The sequence below is a fragment of the Pungitius pungitius genome, chromosome 3, assembly GCF_949316345.1.
Source record: "Pungitius pungitius chromosome 3, fPunPun2.1, whole genome shotgun sequence".
Classification (NCBI taxonomy): Eukaryota; Metazoa; Chordata; class Actinopteri; order Perciformes; family Gasterosteidae; genus Pungitius; species Pungitius pungitius.
In genome coordinates, this window is record NC_084902.1 from 10660018 (window position 1) to 10680593 (window position 20576).

The 20576-nt window shown below is 42.4% G+C and overlaps 1 protein-coding gene across 1 annotated transcript; it reads right to left on the reverse strand.

Annotated features, from left to right (window-relative positions):
• Window positions 1-13605: 13605 nt before the first annotated feature.
• LOC119210772 (extracellular calcium-sensing receptor-like) lies at window positions 13606-17191 on the reverse strand. Its single transcript, XM_037461123.2, has 10 exons — window positions 17064-17191; window positions 16616-16919; window positions 16391-16477; window positions 16166-16273; window positions 15885-16051; window positions 15261-15738; window positions 14910-15140; window positions 14696-14819; window positions 14132-14604; window positions 13606-14046 (listed from the first exon to the last, which is right to left on the reverse strand). The coding sequence occupies exons 1-10, from the start codon at window positions 17174-17176 to the stop codon at window positions 13606-13608; spliced, it is 2526 nt and encodes an 841-aa protein (XP_037317020.2). The 5' UTR covers window positions 17177-17191.
• Between the last annotated feature and the right edge of the window lie 3385 nt (window positions 17192-20576).

Consider the following 20576-nt stretch of genomic DNA (forward strand, 5'->3'; position numbering starts at 1 on the left):
GGGGGAGAGGACCAAGGGATGGGAGGGAGGGGGCACGATCAGGGGTCGTGGGGACGGGGCTGGAGACTGTAGTCTGGGGGCCGGAACGGGCGGAGACTGGACTCTGGGGGCCGGAACGGGCGGAGACTGGACTCTGGGGGCCGGAACGGGCGGAGACTGGACTCTGGGGGCCGGAACGGGCGGAGACTGGACTCTGGGGGCCGGAACGGGCGGAGACTGGACTCTGGGGGCCGGAACGGGCGGAGACTGGACTCTGGGGGCCGGAACGGGCGGAGACTGGACTCTGGGGGCCGGAACGGGCGGAGACTGGACTCTGGGGGCCGGAACGGGCGGAGACTGGACTCTGGGGGCCGGAACGGGCGGAGACTGGACTCTGGGGGCCGGAACGGGCGGAGACTGGACTCTGGGGGCCGGAACGGGCGGAGACTGGACTCTGGGGGCCGGAACGGGCGGAGACTGGACTCTGGGGGCCGGAACGGGCGGAGACTGGACTCTGGGGGCCGGAACGGGCGGAGACTGGACTCTGGGGGCCGGAACGGGCGGAGACTGGACTCTGGGGGCCGGAACGGGCGGAGACTGGACTCTGGGGGCCGGAACGGGCGGAGACTGGACTCTGGGGGCCGGAACGGGCGGAGACTGGACTCTGGGGGCCGGAACGGGCGGAGACTGGACTCTGGGGGCCGGAACGGGCGGAGACTGGACTCTGGGGGCCGGAACGGGCGGAGACTGGACTCTGGGGGCCGGAACGGGCGGAGACTGGACTCTGGGGGCCGGAACGGGCGGAGACTGGACTCTGGGGGCCGGAACGGGCGGAGACTGGACTCTGGGGGCCGGAACGGGCGGAGACTGGACTCTGGGGGCCGGAACGGGCGGAGACGGGAGTCTGGGGGCCGGAACGGGCGGAGACGGGAGTCTGGGGGCCGGAACGGGCGGAGACTGGAGTCTGTGGGCCGGAACGGGCGGAGACGGGCGTCTTGGGGCCCGCTCAGGCTGGAACGGATATCTGGGGGCCGAGTCGGGAGCCGGGACTGCGGGGGTTCGTCGGCTCCTTCTCCTCGGATTGAGGAGGTCCCGGAGCCTGAAGCATTCCTCCTGGTAGCTCCTGGGGCCAACAACGACATTAGTCTTCCATTGAAAAAATGGGCTTCTTACGTCGAGGTAGTCAGGCCCCAGGTCGCTCCAGGAGTCCGCTGGCATGCCGGTGTTTCGCCGGGCAGCCTGCTGCATGCTCCGTGGTCCCCCAAACGCAAGGCGAGTTCCCAAATATTTATCATTTGGGTAAAACCCTGCTGAGTCCTTCCTTGGTCGCGTCATTCTGTCAAGAACGGTGCTGGAGCAGGCGGAAGCAGGACTCAAATGCAGAGGTTCTCGAACAACGTGCTCTTTAATCTTGACAAGAAAACAATAACGTGCTCCAACGGCAAGGGACACATAGACAATGACGCGACAAGGGACAACAGGCACACGGGGCTTAAATACACAAGGAAGGTGCAGGTGATTGGACACAGGTGGAAGCAATCAGGCAATCACAGGACAGGACAGGAAGTGAAGCTCACCCAGAGACACGAGAGACAAGAAAACTACAAAATAAGACAGGAAGAGGACCCAAACCGTGACAGATGGAGGAGTAAAGGATGGGCCAAAACCAACACACTTGTGCAAATACACTTAAGTTATGTTAAAAAGTTCTAAAACATTTTTTTAAATGTATTTGTTTATTTAAAAGACATGGCGGAGTCAAATAGACCGGTTTAAACAATCAACAACATAGAGAAAACATTTGGTAAATGTCAGGTGATACTTCATTTCGTTGCTGGTTTCTATAATATCAAGCATGTGTTATTCTGTGACTTTCTCAGATCATTCTCATTCAAGTATTGATTTCAGCTGAATATCAATTGCAGTTGCTTATTTTCGTCTTGGCGGACGGTTTTACCCTCCGTGGCTGGGACAACTTTGATAACTGAAGGTTCACACCACCCACACTCCTCGTGCTCTCACCCTCCTTTTCATTAGCGGCGAAGCTTGCTAACATCACAGCTAACATTACAACACCTCAGCATGTTCCTGGGAGGCAGAACAGAGTGTTTTGCACTTTGTACACCATAGGCAGCTGAGGCTTTGCCCTGAAGTAACACAGAGCGTGGAGGAAGTTAACACCTTTTAATTTCAATAAAAAAGAGAAACATTACATGACAAAAATGACATTTGTCAGTGGGGGAAATCATTATCAACACCATGTCACCTTATACTTTGGATTGTAGGACCTTGGCTTACTTTTGTTTTTGCTATCAATACAACGTTCTGCTCCCCTCTGTTTCCCTCTGGTCGTAAAGCCACTCAGTTCTTCTTATGTGCCCTTTGGGCGACTCTAGCATTGGGTCCAGTGGTATGTGTATGTGTGTGTGTGTGTGTGTGTGTGTTGGGGTGCAGGCATGCAGCCTCTGGAATGCTTTTCAGTTTGTGTGTGTGTGTGTGTGTGTGTGTGTGTGTGTGTGTGTGTGTGTGTGTGCGGCAGTGTGAGGTGTCAGAGGTGTATGAAAGGGGAGCCCTGCCCAATTACATGCATACGTGTGCACATGCACCACATCGACATGTTTGACAATCCATGCACTAAAGTACACATGCACCTATACACATATACGTGTGCTATGAGGATCATGACTCAGACTGTTTTGGGTGATTTCAGTGGGCAATCTGATATTGCAGATTTAATACATGAAAAACTACTAGTACTTAAAAACATTTTGCATTTACTTAGTGAGAGCACAGCCAGCAAAAGTGCACCTTTTCACATATATTGTGTATTAATCGTGTTAAGAACTTATGTTTTTGAAATAAGAGATACATTGTGCAAGTAGTGGTTGTGGTTGTCAGATGTGACATAATCTGCATTGCAAACCTTCAAGCAACACAGTAAACTTAAAATGTCAACATGCACACAACATGCATACTTTACCTGTGGATCTAATGCAGGTTTAAAATATAGGCGATGGTGACAATGCCAACTTGTTTCCATCAGAGTGAAAAAGAAAAGACAAGTTTCTCTTGATATCCCAGAATACACACTTTATATCTTTATACCTGTTTCACCCGCCACAGGCTCACTAATGAATGTTAAACAGTGACATCCTGTGGTTCTTCAAAAGATCTTTGTTGTTCAGCTGAGCCTGCAGTCAAGGACTCAACAGTAGTAACAAGCTTTACTGCATCAAGCATTGGATCTCTTTATCCCGATTCATAGCATTCTGCAATCTGCAAACAATCCGAATGGCAATCAACATGAATGTAAACAGTGGAGACAGCATTTATGTACCACACCTGAAAACATTTTTCATCACATGGCACATAATGATCTATTTTCAGGACGATGACACCAGATTGAGGCTGAGAGTGCGCAAAAATGGAGCGGTGTGTCTCTACGTGGGGCAGGGAGGGGTACTCTTCTTCTGCTGCGGTTGATTCTAGCATTATTAACTAAGCTTCATGATTACTAGAAGTCGTGTGTATGACTGGGAGGCATGGTATGTGTTAACATGTGTTCCTGCATGAAGATGCGTGGGCAAGTTTAAGCTCACATTTGCTCACATTTCTGCTAACCGTGTCGCATTGCTGTGGTTTAGAAAGTTTCCATCTAAACGTCATTACACTGATGTTTGCATCTGCTGCACATGTTCAAGTGGATGTGATTATTTGGCCAGTGCAGGTTTATACAGCTTACACCTCCTGCTTGCTGAGAAGTGGATGTGACACAACCAGCAGTAAAAAGACCAGACAATCTAATTCCCTGTTATTACACAATACTTAAAAGTGCTCTTTAAAACTAACCACGCTACTATTACAGATTTGAAAGCTCAGCTGTAATGGCAGGTTTTAACTTGACATGTCGGGAAAAACGTAAGTTGCGTCGAGCTGAAACCCAAGTATTAAGCTTAAGTTTAAAACTTTTGCACTACTTTTACAACATGTTACGTTTACAGAACAACAAATAAGTACAATTTATTCAAGAAAGCCAAACTACAAAGTAATACAAGTAGGTGCCATCTTAAGTGCTACTAAAATGCCCTTTTTAAGGTATAGTCGGTAGAAGTGTTTTGAGTTTAGTTTAGTCTTGAGTTCTGTCGTGTGCTAAAAGGAAATCAGTTCAACAGGTGCTTACATTTGATTAAACAAATTATGAGCAAAGTGTCTTCCAATGGCATGTAACACACAAATTTGGAGCACATAACAATTAAAAGTGTTTACCAAAGTGCAGCTCCCCACCTAATTATCTCTCTATTGTTTTTCTCTCCTATGAGAGTTTTGGATTCCTCAAGAAAGAAAAAAACACTTGTTAGTGTCCATGGCAACAGCCTGTCCTAACACCCAGTAGGTTTGATGGCCAGCAGTGTGACATGAATACACAGATTTTTGTGTACTTCATCTCTAAAAACTGAAATATATCACATCCAACATCAGTCAAAGAAAATGTTGATGTTCACATTAGAACATCTATTGGAGTTAATAAAAAAAAGCGAAAGAACTGCGGCCAGCTACCAGATCATTAAATGGCGTCACTATGTTCCTCCTGCGCAATCCAAATATGGGCATTTCTGCATTTTGGGTTGTTAGTCCAAAATGGCAACGGCCAAAAGTTCCAAGTCCAAATAGTATACATTACATGCCATTTATCTGATGCTTTTCTCCAAAGAAACTTACATCAGAAAATATATATAAAGTCAGACAAGAGACGGAGATCCCCTTTTGCTAGTTAGATAAAAGTTAATTATTCCTATCAAAACTCTTTACCCCATATATTCATTGCAATTCATTGCTCACTTTGAGCATTTCCAAAACTGCTAAAATAGCTGACAGGTCACATCTACAAAACACAAATATCAAAACATAGATATGATCTTTTTGTTGAATGAATCCCATGGGAGATCAGCTTTCTGAGCAAAATGTAACTTCCTGCACCTCTTTTCTGCCAAAGAAAGGGAAGAAAATCTATTAGTAAAAGTATTAAAATTAAGATTGGACGGGTCCTCGCTACTCCTTGCACGTTGGGGCACTGGCCAGATGGTTAGAAATGTGGTCGAGGATGCCTGTGGCGTTCGCATGTCAGTGGTGTTAGTTCATGTTTCCACCAGGCTTGGATTATAATATGGATGTATAGAGGGTAAGGATGTCATGAGAATTGAGAACTATGGAGCAGTTTAGATGAAGTATGTCTCGAGTTGAAACCACTGTTTCATTTGTTCTCTTTTCTTCTTTGCCACGATATAAGTTTTCATTTAGTCTATCATGAACATCGTCAAAGGTGACATTCTTTCTGAGTAGATTGTGATCTCTTTATCATCCCCAGGGTGTGACTTGGTGATGACCTGGACATTCTGATGTACCAGTCCAAAATTAAAGCCTCTCAAAATACCATACAATAGCCATTTTCCTTAATCAAGCTCAATATCTCAATCACCAGACTACATTTTGTCATTTTCAAATTAAATTTAAAAGGAAACAATCAATACTATTATGACCATTCCACTTCAGGCTGAGAGTACACATCACCATGGTGTGACTTGGTGATGACATGGATATTCTGATGTACCAGTCCAAAATAAAAGCATCTCGAAATACCATACATGACCCAACTTCCTTCAAAATCTTTTAAATGGCGTTTTTGTGTTTTTTTAAATCTGTGCCCTACACACATAGTTTAATATTTCTTCCGGCAAAATGCAACTTTTAGAGGCCAAGGTCTCAAGAGCACACTGCATGGATTTGAAAAGAATCGGGTTTAATCCCTGGGAGGAGTTCGGTCTTTTACAACTGTAAGAAATTATAAAAATATGCCAACAACGCACATCTTTAATGATTAAATGCAGCAAAAATTATGAAAAAATTAGTGTGTGTTCAGGGGATCAATGTTTACACATCCTGCAATTTGGTGAGGGCAGGCCAAGCCATTTGGAAGTTATAAATCTTGCCAGATTAAGCCACACCCCTTGCAAAGTTCATTAACCGTAATATCTTCTTAAAACCAGAAGACAGGTCAGAAATGATCATATAGCTGTTTAAAGGGTGAGAAGTTCATGCTATATGAGAAATATGGAGCAGATTAGATAAAGTATAGTCGAGTTATAACAACTTCAACGTTTGTGGCGAATGGCGTTTTTTTGAAAAGGCTCCCTAAACACATAGTTTGGAAATTCTTCCGGCAAAATGCAATTTTTAGAGCCTAAGGTCTCAGGGTCACACTTCGCGATTTTGAATAGAATCGGGTTTAATCCCTGGGAGGAGTTCGGTCTTTTACAACTGTAAGAAATCATGAAAAAAGGCCAAAAACAGGCCAAAAAGGCAGATTTTCAACCATCAATAACAGCGCCCCCTATTCTTCAAAAATTATGAAAATATTAGTGTGTGTTCAGGGCTTCAATGTTCACACATGCTATAATTTTGGTGAGGGCAGGCCAAGTCATTTGGAAGTTAAAAATCTGCCAGATTAAGCCACACCCCTTGCGAAGTTAATTAGCCCATATCTCATCCAAACAATGAGTTATCAGCACTATTCTGATATATCAAGGGCACACCCAATAATGATCCACCGACGGTTTCGTGACAATCAAACTCTCCTAAAAGCGTTTAGGAGAAATTGCCAAGAAGGTGTTTTTCACTAAATTCAAAATGGCGGAAAATCTAGTTAGGTGGATTTGCATACCATGATTGACTTTTTTGTAGAGCATGCCGAAGAGGACCTGTGGGCCAACTTTCAAAGTTGATCAGACATCGGGGGCGGAAACTGGCTTAGTGTGGTCTTTTTTAAATTTCTAGAGGGCGCTATAGAGACATTTCTTTATACCCAAACGTGTTTGTTAAAACAGTCCGGATATCCATGCCAAATTTAACAACTTTTGAACATGATACAGCCCCAAAAAGGCCCGCGGTTTGTGAGAATAATAATAATAATTCCTTGAAATACAATAGGTTCCTCTACAACTAGTCGTAGCGAGGACCCTAATAAATACACACACTATCTGGAGCTACAGTCTATCTTTGAAAAATGAGCAGTTTCAGCACGCGATCTTGCTCAAAAAATGCCGACATGTTGACATTTAGCAACCGTTTCCACCAAGGCAATGTTTTTTTGACCTTTAAATGGTGCTGGATGAATTTAAGTAGTTCAAATTCATTACAATCAGCCCGAGGGAGACAAAATGGCTGTGCCACATTTGCCAGCAACTCATTCAGTCGTCAAAATTTCACTCAAATACACAAATACAGAGGAATCTCAAAGGAACATATTTGTCTATACATTTCTAGTTTCACGTCAATCAATAGCTGTTGATATGTTATACACGGGTATACAAGCATGATATAAACTTCAAAGAAGGAATAATTTACCCAATGTAAAATGAAAACAAAGTAAACAACTGCTGTGCAGCCAACAATCCATCAGCATAACGGGGACGAGTTCGATGGATGAATCTTTCAGACAAAATTAGAAAAAAAAGGACCGGATCCTAAATGTGCGTTGCCTTGTGCTCCTCTTTCAGGATTACCCTAGACAATCTGTTGCAGGAGAGGTGGACAACTTTGTCTCTGGGAGCATGCTGGTAGTTCTTTAGTGAGTCTAATACCAAAAGCCACAGGAATATAAATACTGATATAATATTGATCCATAAACCTTTCATGAAACAGAATTATGAGGGCATTTTTACATTTCTAGCTTTTGCTGTTCTTACTGATTCATGCAGAAGCTTTAAAATATCTTGACATTTGGAGAAATTTGCTTATTTGTCCCAAGATTTAGATTTCATATTTACCAATGTATTGTTTATTGGATGAATATTAAGCCCGTTCCTGATAAATAACCTAATTTTGATTTTGACTGTTTCCATAATCCATACTACACATATTGAAATTGTAAAAGTATGACTTGTACTTCTTACTTTTAGTTTGTTTTGGTTTTAGGATTAAAAAGATTTATGTTGATTAGTGATTTTGTTACACTGGGAACAGAAACAAGCTGACTTGTTTGAGTCATTCATCTTTCCCAAAATATTAAACCATCTCTTTAAAGGCTAAAGTGCAGATGAGAAAAGATGAGAGGAGAGAAGCAGTAATCACTGGAGGGACTTTAGAAACCGACTAAGACTGAAGGAGGAGAGCGGAGGGAGAGGGAGATCAGCCGGTGGAGTGGTGGAGAGGACAGGAAGAATGAGAGGACGGGAGTGGAAAAGTGGGGGGGCACTCATGGTGTAATTGGATGAGCACTTCTCATTGATAGTGCCTGCTTCTGAAAATGACAGCTCTCTTTTTCTCTCTCCAGCCCATCTCCTCTTTAATAGGCCACTCCAATTAATCCTCAGCTAATTGTGCATCTCGGCATACTTGCATATAACCTGTCATTAGTGTTCGAGAGATAGGGGGTCAAATTGATTGCATGATTAGATAGGATTGTCAAATCCCTGCTGTCGCTGGAAAGTATGGTTGGGGGTGGCTATCAAATACCAAAAATGTACCCAGGTATTTGGTGTAATCTGAAAAAACGTTAAAGAAGTGTTTTTTTTATATATCAACAATGACAATGATTTGATATCAAGATGAGGGAGTGAGCACAATTCATTGTCTATTTTGAAAAGGTGCTTTCCACGGCGATATGAATGAACACACCTGGGTTTTGCTCCTTTATTGTGTCTGCTTGGGGGACTCATACTCTCCCTGAATAACAAACTAGTTTCCTCCGCCCACTAAGATAGTTTGATTCCCCTACAACTACCGTGGTAGAGAATTCTGTATATCAAACGCTCTCTGTCCTCTTCTTCCTTTCTTTTTTTGGTTCTTTGGTGTGAGAAGGTTAATGCATCTGAAATGTAAGATTCTGAAGAATTTCCCATATTTTTTAACTTGACTATGAGTATACACACTCTATAGTCATATGCCTTGGCTTCAGATCTTTTTTGCCATTAGTTTCCTGTGTATTACCTGCTACAGTTTGCACCTGGTAGCTTATTGGTAAGCTTCAGGCTACGATCATCTCACCAGAGACAAAAAACAATAACGCAGACCTTCTGCCCAACTTCACCTTTGGCTATCTGGCAGCTGATGCTCGCCTAGCAGAGAGCACTCTGACAGCACCTATTGCTATAGCGACTGGGCACGAAACTCATTTGGCAATGCATGTTGGCGATGCACTCACTCCAGGCTCCATTGTTGTGTCAAACACGCTTGTGGTGTTTGATATGCTGAGGATAACTGGGTTGCAAACCTAACAATGATTCGTGTGCATCTTACTCCCTTGAATTAAAATCATTAAAATCTTTATTCTCTAGTTGATGATTTGTGTGTTGGGTCTCAATCGTATCTCTTGTTATGCTTGCTCCTCTTGTCTTCAAGATCAATTATTAAACCCATTTCACTCTAAAATGAAACACCAGAAAAGAATGTTCGAGTGCATATAGAATTTGTTTGGCTGAGATGACAAAAAAAGGTTTTGTTTCCATTATAGCTGTTGCTCAACTGGGGACCAAAGCAGGGCTCACCTCTGATGAAATCACTTGTGTTTTTAAAACTAGGATTTCAATATTGTACCCAAAACTTGAACCAAAAAGCCTGATTGATTGCCCAGCTGGTGGATTTCCTTTTTCTCTATGGCCCCTATGTGAATCATTCTGGTTCTGGGTCAGCTTTGACAGCTGCCGTAGTTCGCCACTTCTGTTTACCGCCACAACACCAACACAACCTTGGTTAAGATGATGCCATGATACGTTTTGGAGAGAATTAAATTGTAGTTAATTGATGCTGAGATAATAATTGATGTGATGATGTTACAGCCTTCTGAATAATTAAGATCAACATTCAAAAAAATATAAATGAAATGTCCAACCCCATGCTAAATGTTGAGGGTTGAAAGCAGTTAACTTAGCATAAGGATTTGTAAATATTAGTCTTTATTCCGGTCAGCACACAGGAAATGTCATTGCATATAAAGTCACCACACTGTTATTTTCCGATCACATGTCATTAAATATGCCTGTAATTGAGTGGACATGCGTTTAAGAGTGGAACATGTCATTTATGATAACGTCCCCGAGTTGTGTGCACCCTGATGATCCTGAGGACACATTTCCGCATCATCGTGTTGCACACTGTGATAATTGTTTGCTCTCCTGTTATTCAGTGTGATAAACTCTGCATTGCTGTTTCTCAATTGCATTCTGTGCACACATTTCTTATATTACCTCCCATTTTACATGGGCATCTGACGTGATTTTGATAAAGTGACTCCTACTGTATAAAAAGCAGCCATCAAAATGACAGAAAGCCAAGATAATAGTGAAAGAGACTCCTTCATCATGAAAAAACATTTACCGAAATAGTGATTATGTAAATTCAGTAATTTGTACACTCATCACCACCGTCTTTATTTGAATGTTCGTATCGAAAGATGAATCAGAGGCAAACTTTAAAAACATTTGTCGGGGGACTTTGAAGGCATCGAAGCGATTCAATGTCCAATAATTTGTATTTTGTCTCATGTTAAAAGATTCCTCTTGTAATATTGTAATCGATACATTGTTTTGGTGTGCTTATACCCAATGTATTACCAGCCCAGGCAAATACGACTCTGTTCCTTTGCTAGGTTCCGTGAAAACTGACCAAAGTGCAGCTCGTCAGAGGGACAGACACGGAGTGTTATTTGCTGTTGTGTGATTTGCCTCCTGAATTGCTGGTGTTAGTTGCGAACCCTTCAATTAGGTGGGAGGGTGAGCCTCTAGCACTAAAGTTGTTAAGTACAAGTCAAGGGGAGGGTCAAAAGCTCGTACTGAACGGCACTTAATAGAATATTTGCTGAACAACGCCACCAACTTGTTTTGCCAAACTGAATATTTGACACAATTTACACTTAACAATTTACACTTTACACATTACACTTAACACAACAACAAAACGCTGCACAAAAATAAGCTTTGAGGCTCAACCTAATTTTAGTTAGGGAGCCACATACTGCCCACTTTGATCTCAAGCAGGCCAGACCAGTAAAGCCGTGGCATAATAACGCATACATAACTTTTATATGGTGAAGGATTTTCTATGAGAAACCCTCTTTACAGGTCTGTCTACAATAAACTATAAACATAAAGACCAAATACTCAGACATAAGCCCACTGCCTGCTCTCCTCTGCAGATTCCCCCGCTTCAAGCACGCCACAAAGCGAGCAGAAAGTGACGATGGGCGCTCCCCCCTCGGGAGCAGACAACACCTTTTACGCTGTTTTTTAAGCAATTACTGGATCGATTGAACAAATTACAAATCAGGCGTTTCACAGCAAAAGACCGAACGCATTCAAAACAGCAGGTTAATGCTGTTTGGTCATTGTTGCCTGGTTGCCTACTCAGCAAGGAAAGCTTCTATTGGCCTCCCTCAAAGCCTCTAGGAGCCGCTAAATGACATCAACGAGGGAAGGCAGGACACTTGCAAGCCACGTGCTCTCGAAAACGTTTGGAGAGACGGTTTGTGGGTGTTGCGCTTCATGTAGCCATTTGTACAGAAGGGCCCTGCCACATCATTCCTTGTACTCCACTTAGAAGCTTACAACAAATCCCAATATGACTAATCTTTTTTTCCATAACTATCAAATTTATTTTTTAGTTAATGCCAAGAATGTGAGTAAATGATGGTAACTAGTCTGGCCCTAATTCAAGTTCAGTTGTTTTTCCGACCCCCCTCCACACATAAACCCGCTGTGCTGACTCCCAGAAAGAGTACATCATCTTCATCGCGTTTTCCACAGAAGGGTGACTTCAGTATAAGTAGGAAGAAAATATTAATTCGTTATTATTACCATTATAACCAATGTATTCAGCTTAATAATATATCTATGCAATACAAATAAATATTGAAAAGGGTAATATTTGTGAGCATTCAGGGCTTTGCGACAGGCCTTAAAAGAGTGTTCTTTAGTCACGGGCACAGTTGGTTCGTCGGTTCTTTACTCTGACGACCTTCGACCCGGTGCGTCTCAATCACCACATCGCTCTCCTTGAACGTTCGGTTTGACACTCGAACAGGACTCGTTAACCACAGCGGCTTCTTCACTCTCTGCAGTTTGCGCTTCTTACTCGGAGGAAACACAACGGAGATGACAAGAAAATAAGTGAGTTGGTCTTCAACAGCGTTTTTTATATTTTGATTGTGCAAAACATAGTTGAAACAGAAAAAGACACAGCTGCTGATGCCTGTGGTACCACAGTGAAAAGGATGATTGAGCAACGGTCATCATAGAATATTCATTCCAGATACAAATCAAAAAAGGAAAAAAATCGTCCAGTACTATGTTGGGGGGACGTGGCGGAGGAAGGAATGGAATTTTCATAATAAGTCCCATATAAACATTTGTTTCACTCTCTTGACTGCTTGTATTGTAGTATTTTCAAACTTTTTATGTTACATACTAAGGCAAAGTGACTTGATTACTTGAGAAACTCACACGGCCTGTATTTCTAAACATTAAATGTTTCTGTGAGGAAGTGTGATTTAGTGTTATAAAACAGCCTCAGATGAATCGCTTATTGCTCTGTAGTTTTATTTACTGCATTTACTTGGCATTACATAACACAACATGTCATGGCAAACATGTCAGAGTGAACTTAAGTTTGACATGTCTGCAAAAAAAATGATATCCGGTCTGTCTATGTGTCTGCTCTGCTACTCTGAATACCTCCAGAACCCCACTTTGCCACAACGATACCCCAAACAGCTCCAAGGAAACACAACACCAGCAGCCACATGCTGTAACAAAGTAATGAAGAAGCTTCACTGTTTCACATTGAAATGCATGATAAAGTATGAAGAATAAAATGTTAAGAAGAGTAAAAAATTAGAAGTAAATGAAAAAAAGAGTAATTAGTGGTGGATCATAAATGTAAGCCTGAGAGCAGATGTAGAGAGACGGAAAAATGTCTGACGCTTTAGTTTGTTTTTGCAGGGAGCAGCCAAGCGTGGTGTTTATATGTAAAGGCCTCCAAAGTACGAGGGATTAAATTAACCATTGATGGCTAGGATTTCCACACAGCATACCTCAGACTCATCTCAGGTCAGATCCCACTCAGATTCACAACGAGTTGTCCTTCACATTTCAATCTCAAAGAGGTTTTACGTCGTTGGAAAAATAAAAACAATTTTAAAATTTGGCAGTCTTGAATTACGGGCAGTTAAAGCTTTCACCGCATTATGCCGATGCTCTTTTACATTGTTTCTGTGACTAAACCGTTTATTATTTCCACACCACTGACAAAATATATTCTTATAGTTAAGAAAGATCTTTAACCACTCGTAATCATTTAGATTATATTTACCAAAATGTTGTATGGGAAAATGTACAAAGACATTTGGGAAAGTGATTGGTCAGGATAAAGGTGTTCCACCAAAAACAGCAGAAGGGACTATTAACAACACACTACTGTCCTCTAGTGGTGAGACCTAACTGTCACAATTCAAGAACTAGATACTAAAAAGGTTGTCTGTTTTTACTGTATATATACTGTATATATATATATATATATAACTACATGACTACATACATATATAACTACATGAACTATGTATGGAATACAGATGATCTCCTAGAATTTTCCAGTGGCAGCTCTCGACATCAGGTGTTTCCATGTGTTCTTTTCTGGCTTCAGGAGGATCACGTAGCACTTTGGTGCAAAGATGCAACCCAGCAGTCCGTAACTGGAGGCCAAGATAGCAAACACCTCCGTGACTGTGGAGTACTTCCCTGGAGAGCTGATGTAAGCAGGAACAAAAGCTATCCACACTGCACAAAAAAGGAGCATGCTGAAAGTGATGAGTCTGGCTTCGTTGAAATTGTCCGGTAGTTTCCTCGCCAGGAAGGCCAATACAAGGCAGATGCAGGCCAGCAGCCCAATGTAACCCAGGACTAGAGAGAATGCTACAGGTGAACCTTTGTCACACAAGAGAATGACAACAATACTCTTGCGGGGCATCACTTGGCGTGGAGTGGGGGGAGCAACAACCAGCCACACCGTGCAGATTATTACCTGCAAAAAAAATAAATGTGTCTTATACCGATGTTTGGGGAAAAAAAGCCGTAGTCGAGATTGATTATGAGTCATAAATCCTTACTTGGATCAGTGTACAAAAGGCGACGATTGCTTTTTGTTGTGCAGGCCCAAACCATTTGATTACATTCATGTTTGGAAGTGTAGCCTTGAAGGCCATTAGCACCACAATAGTTTTCCCCAGGATACAAGACATACAGAGCACAGAGGTTATTCCAAATGCTGTGTGTCGCAGCATGCAGGACCACTCGGAGGGCCGGCCAATGAACGTCAGAGAACACAGGAAACACAGAGTCAAGGAGAAGAGCAGCAGGAAGCTCAGCTCAGAGTTGTTGGCCCTGACGATAGGAGTGACTCTGTGAAAAGAGAATACGAAGGCAACAGCACAAGTGCAGAGCGAGCCGATGATGGAAATAGCCATCAGGGCGATGCCTATTGTGCTGCTGTAGGAGAGGAACTCTACTTGTTTGGGGATACAGGCGGTCCTCTCAACATTGGACCAGAACTCTGGGAGGCACTCCACACATTCTATCGCATCTGGAGGAACAAAAGAGAAGACTGATGTTGTACTGTGGTTCAACCAATGCAACCACGGGTTAGATTTTTGTAGACAAGTGGCTTTGCTTACCAGTCTGATTGCTAATCCAGCCAGCTGTGCAAACCACACAATCATAGCAGCAGATAGGGAAGTTTGGTCTGATTGCCTTACGGGTCCCTGGGGGACAAATGCTGCTGCATACTGACAAGGGAATCTAGACAACGGAGGGTACACAGTCAAATAATGAACAAAACTACAACATGCAATTAAAAATAACATTGTTTTGTTCTATTGAGATCCTTACTTTGGTTTGGTTGCCATTCCATACAATCATGTGTTCCTGGATCTGAAGTTTTTGCTTTCCACCTGTGGTCGTCTCATCAAATTTGCCGATAGTAACAAACTCCATTTCTCCATCTTGTGTCAGCTGCCAGTTCACCAGGTCATACATGGCTGCAGGGTCACCGTTCTCATCAAACTTGGTTTCATCCCCAAAGGAGTTCAAATATCTCACATATTTGATGTAATGAAGTAACTGATGGAATAAAGTGCATTCGTCTTGTTTAGGAATATATATATATATATATATATAATATTTAAGCATCACTATCATTTGTCTTAATTGTAGTGAATCAATCAACATTTAGGATGGTACCTGCCATGGCTCTATGTTGTCTGGATCTGCACATGCCTGCAGAGGAAATGGCGCATTCTCTTTCACACAGATTCTCATCGCCTTAAGTGCATGAACAAAGGCATACACGGCCTTATAGACGTTGTAGGAAATCCTTAGTTGTGACACATCTGAATAGATATTCCTTACACTCCTCAGCTCTTCTGCTCCAGAGCATGGAGGTTTACCCTCAATTTCCTGTTCCTGACCTTCAATCCGCGCTGCCAGGCTGCATTGAAACACTTCTTCCCAGAAGGGTATCAGGAAGGGATCTGAAAGGGCATCGTGGCTTGAGGGATGTAGACGAAGGAGAAAGTCTTGCAATCCAGGGATGTGTGCTCTCCGAATGGCAAATCCCATCGAACCCTGGAGAATGTGGTGTTGCTTTCTGGGAGTGGAGAGCACGGCAGCTGTGCTCCAAGCCTCACTGGCCAGCCACTGTATCCCAGTGAGCCCCTGTCTAAGTTAAAGTGATACGGAGATGTTATTCTTTGTAATTATAAATCAGTAAACCCGTAAAAAGTCAAAACAAACCAAAAGTTGGTATCACATTGGTATTGCGTTTTAAATAGTATAGTGGTGTAGAAGATTCTGAACAAATCATGCCTGAGTGCTTCGCCGAACAACGCGGCTGCATCTTGTTCCACAGCAAACACCAGAATCACTCGAGCCCCAGAGGAGCGGATCTTGGAAACAATTGATGAAATTTTGGTCTGCGCTCTGTTCTTAGGGATGACCTCGTGAAGGGCAACACAAACACCCAATTTTCTAACCTACGAGCAACAAGAGGGATGTAGGACAACTTGATTTTATTCTCACAATTTATTCAATGCGTTCTAAAATGCATATTACTTAATGGCAATCTTATTCATGGGGGCATGACTCACCTCATTGACAAATATGTTTGCCCCACCAAGCCCATAAGCATCATCCCCTGCAATGACACCCACCCAAGTCCAGCCAAAGTGCTTGACAAGTTGCACTAATGCATCTACCTACGGATAGAAAGAGGAGAGACACAAGGAGAGAGGGGGTAGGGGTGGATTGAAGTAAATCCAGAGATGAATATTGTTTGTGTGGAGGTTAAATGCTGAATGGCTGCTGCATCTAACCTGAAAGAAGTCACTGGGCATAGTCCTTAAAAAAGCAGGAAAGTCCTTTTTGTCACTCAGACAGGCACAACTGGAGAAGTAACTAACCTGAATGTCAAACGTTATAACATCGGTTAGTGGGACCTGTCGGGAATGCCCCATTGTGTCCATACAATGAACGCGAGACAATTGGCCAGCGGTGGTTGTCTTGGAAACACAGTTGTTGCGTCGCTGTGACTCCCTTACCTGTGGCACGTGGAACACTCCCAGGAAACGGGCCACCACGAGAGACTGAGTAGAGCCCCCGTCTCCTATCACTGCCGGTACCGTCCCCCGACAGGTGCCTTCACTCCGTGTCTTTCCTTCAACGCCTGAACTCCTCTCACTCCCCACTAACTCCATAGCAGCCTTCAGTGCATGATGGGGTGTGCTGCATGAATCATAAATCCTGTATCCCAGTGTGATGTTTGGAAGGAGTTTGCCATCTCTGTTGATCTCCTCTATGGCAAAGATCATAGTTTGCATCCAACGGAATGTCCGCAAGTTAAATCTGAGAGAACAGAGATGTTGCAATCATCATTTCATTTCGTACAACATAGTTTAACAAAAAAGCAACTGACACACAGTATTATGGAAGCAATTCAATCATGGGAAAAGTTGCAGATGAATCAAGACAAGCTAAAGAGCAGCTCACCTGGTGCACTGTTCAGAGGGAGGTGAAGAGGTGAAGGACAGACTGGGCTCCATCACCATGTCATGAAGGGAGAAGAGTCCCCCCAAGATGATGTCCCCCTTTTTCTCCAGCATAGGCAGTGCCACTGACCCTGGGATTAGTTTGCAATGCTGGCTCTGGTCTTGGTTCGAGTTGTAGGGAAAGATCACACACCACAGCAGACTGAAACACACAAGCCCTGTCCTCCTCCTGGAAAGATTGAACTGTTCTGATCTTATCCCCCGACACATCATTCTTTCTTCAAGCTAGCATCATAAACACTTGAAAGTAAATATCTATATTAGTTCAACGGCTGTATTTTAGATAACAGATACAAGGAAAACACATATACATATACACAATCCATTTTGTAGAAAAAAAATCCCTCTTCTCCTCAACCTAAGCCTGTATATTCAAGGTTATGTTCATCAACCACCTCCAGCGCTACATCCACACTCTGTAGACAGGCAATCCAATCTTAAGGTTTAGTCTGTTGCCTATATATGCCACTAGCTTCATATCGCACTTGTAAAACTGACCTAATTTCCCTTGGGTCATTGGTCAGTGGAAAAAGAACCCCAGTTTCAAAGTAAGTTACAACAACAACAACAACAAGGAACTGGAATGAGCACTTGACCATAATGGAGAAAGACATGAGGTGTTTTGTGCAACGACGGCATGCCTGACTAGGCCTAACTCATCCTTCAATGATGTGAAAAGGCAGGCGGCAGACTGGTGTCACAAGGGGCTGCTGATCTGAGTTGATCTGCAAGCCTTTCACAACACAAATGCACAGACACAAATTTGACACACAGAAAACTTTAAAGTAATACAAAAATGTAATAAGCATGTTTCATTGTGATAGAAAGAAAGAGAAACATCTGTGTTTTACTATACTGTATAATGAATAGACATTAACATATTATCATTTTATTTTTTCTTCCTGTGTAACAAATATCTTGCCGTAGGATTAAACACATGGGGAAATAAAGGAGTAATTATTGTGTTGTGCACATCATTAAGAGGACAAACCCTGCAGGCTAAAAAACAGAGCACCACTTAGTGTGTATCAAAGATCATTTTACATACTGCCTGAGGTCAGATATGGTATGTTTCATTATTCATTTAATATGTGCCTGTGTGATGCTCAGAGGATGGACTGAGGGGCCCTAAGACAAAATGCTCAGTTTTATGATGCACTTGTTTTCTTTTCTTACAAGTAAGATATTAAACTTAAGCACATGCTCTCAAGGGAACAGGGATCCACCTCATTGTTTCTGCAAACAAGCTGATTAGAACTGAACAATTGGGGCAACATTCAAGTTAAATGAAAGCCCTGATTATAGGAAATTTCACAGTATTCTGTTAAGTCCTGAAACATATAGTCTTATAAAAGACAGGAATACAAATAACTAAAAAAGTGCAGAAGAAAAAGATGCAAGTAGTCAACAAGAGACACCTGATGCCTCTGTTTAGTTGGTTAGGGTGGGCTATGGCTTAGAGGTAGGGTTGGTGTTTTCCTAATCAGAAGATCGTACATTGTCTGTCTCCTCCGGTCTTCATGTTGCTGTGTTGCCTTGAGCAAGACACTAAGCCCCCAAAATGACAAAAGAGCCCCATGCCATGAAGGCATATCCATGGATAATGACAGGCCCCACCGTGCTTTAGGAGATTTTCACAGATCTGTGTGGTAAATGGAAATGGAACAATGTGTGGCTTGTTGGCGTCGGTGCTCCAATACAACCACCAGGTGGCAATGAACAACTGCAGCTCCCGCCAGTGCAAACATCTAAGATCCTTGAAGCCAAACCTAACAAATCGAACCAAGGAGAAGACCCAACTTGAATAAATAAAATGTTTGGCCATTTGTAAGCAGCTAAATAGATCTGAATGGCATTTTAGTAAAAATATCAGTTGACAAATGATTGTCATGATTATATTTAGACCCCCTGAAATTTAATTCAAGGGGTCTCGAGATCCAAGACCTGTGTATTTCTCACACTGGTTTAGCAGGATCCAGCAATACTACAATCCATAGGTCAGGAACCCCACCCCTGTGCCTTCTAAGGGGATGGGGCAATGGCATTTGTATCATGTATGTTCTCAAGTTTTTTTTAAAATTTGTTTTCTAATCATTCACTGCTAGGATTGATATCTCCTCTGAGTGAACTAGTTGACTCTGAGCCATCAGCATGTAGGGAGATGTATGCAGGGTAGGAATGTGAACAGAGATAACTTTCACCTGGATGATGAAATATAAAGAATTCTTAAATTAAATTAAATTGACCTGCGCTTGCCTTTCTAGTCTTTTAGCCACTCAACCATGCAAGGTGCCCTCCTTTCATCCCAACTAAAAAACTCTCACGCAACACTCACATAATGTATGCGTATTGTATTGCTGAAGGACACTTCGACATTTGTGAATATGTGAGTTAATGAACCCCTGCTTTACCTTTGAGCCCCAAACTGCCACAGTCTACTGTTCCATTTGTCATTCAACAATAAAGTTAATAGTCTCATGTAGCTGCTTGGAGGGTTCACTGAATTAAGACATGAAAATCATGTTTAAATAATCTCCATCAAGAAACTTTGGTTTAGGGATTGTATCGAGTATTATCATATCATATTTCACTGTTTCAGGATTCAAATATGCTCTTATTTGAGTCAAGCCCTTTTTCAAAATGCAGGATCAAGCTTTTACTGTAACTGTCAAATCCTAGCACCTTTTACTGTAACATGGGAGTGGCAGATTGAGGCAAGTATTTTAGTTTTAGGTAGAGATTTCAAAATAAAAGTAGTTAAAAAGATATCCGTCAAAAATAGTTATAAGCACACTAGAATCATACAGTTTTTATTGGACTAAAGCTAAAAAACAAAACAAAAGGAAATCTGTCATAACACATCCGGTAAACACTTCAGCTTGTTATTGTGTATATTTTGGAGATGGTCTCATGGCGTCACCCTGAACCTGCCAATTTAGCTTTTACTCCTGGGATTGTGGGGGAGCCGAGGGCCGACCGGGCAAGCAAAGACAAGCAACTGTTTCCAACAAGACTGATGACATCTGCGCCTGAGGCAATCAAACAATAGCTCACCAGGTGTTCTGTTGGAAATTAATTAATTTTTAGTTTTAATTGTAGGTGATTTCAACTCTTTCAAAACACGCGGTTCACGTTAATCAGTGAGACTACGACGGATTAATTATTTACTTCCACCGACACAACTAGTTTCATCTTGGAGTGGATAGAATATCTAGGGCTAAATTTTACAAATCTATTATATCGAAGCAATCAGGAGAATGAGTGATATAGAAAACAAAAACCAACAAACATGGTTTGCATTGATTTTTATATTATTGTTTAAATTGTAATATAGTGGCTAAGCAACAGTTCAGCTTGGTAACAGCCTTAAATTATGAGCCAATTTAAAGTAAAGTGGGGAAGTAAATTAAACCCACCACTTCCTGAACAATGATGTTAACGGGCCAGGCCGGTA

Coding starts and splice junctions, on each gene's coding strand:
- LOC119210772 (XM_037461123.2), bottom strand. CDS start 17,176: ATGCTGGAGAAAAAGGGGGACATCATCTTGGGGGGACTCTTCTCCCTT. Junction 16,920..17,063: donor CCCTCTGAACAGTGCACCAG/GTGAGCTGCTCT, acceptor CTGTTCTCTCAG/ATTTAACTTGCGGACATTCC. Junction 14,605..14,695: donor CTGGATTAGCAATCAGACTG/GTAAGCAAAGCC, acceptor TTGTTCCTCCAG/ATGCGATAGAATGTGTGGAG.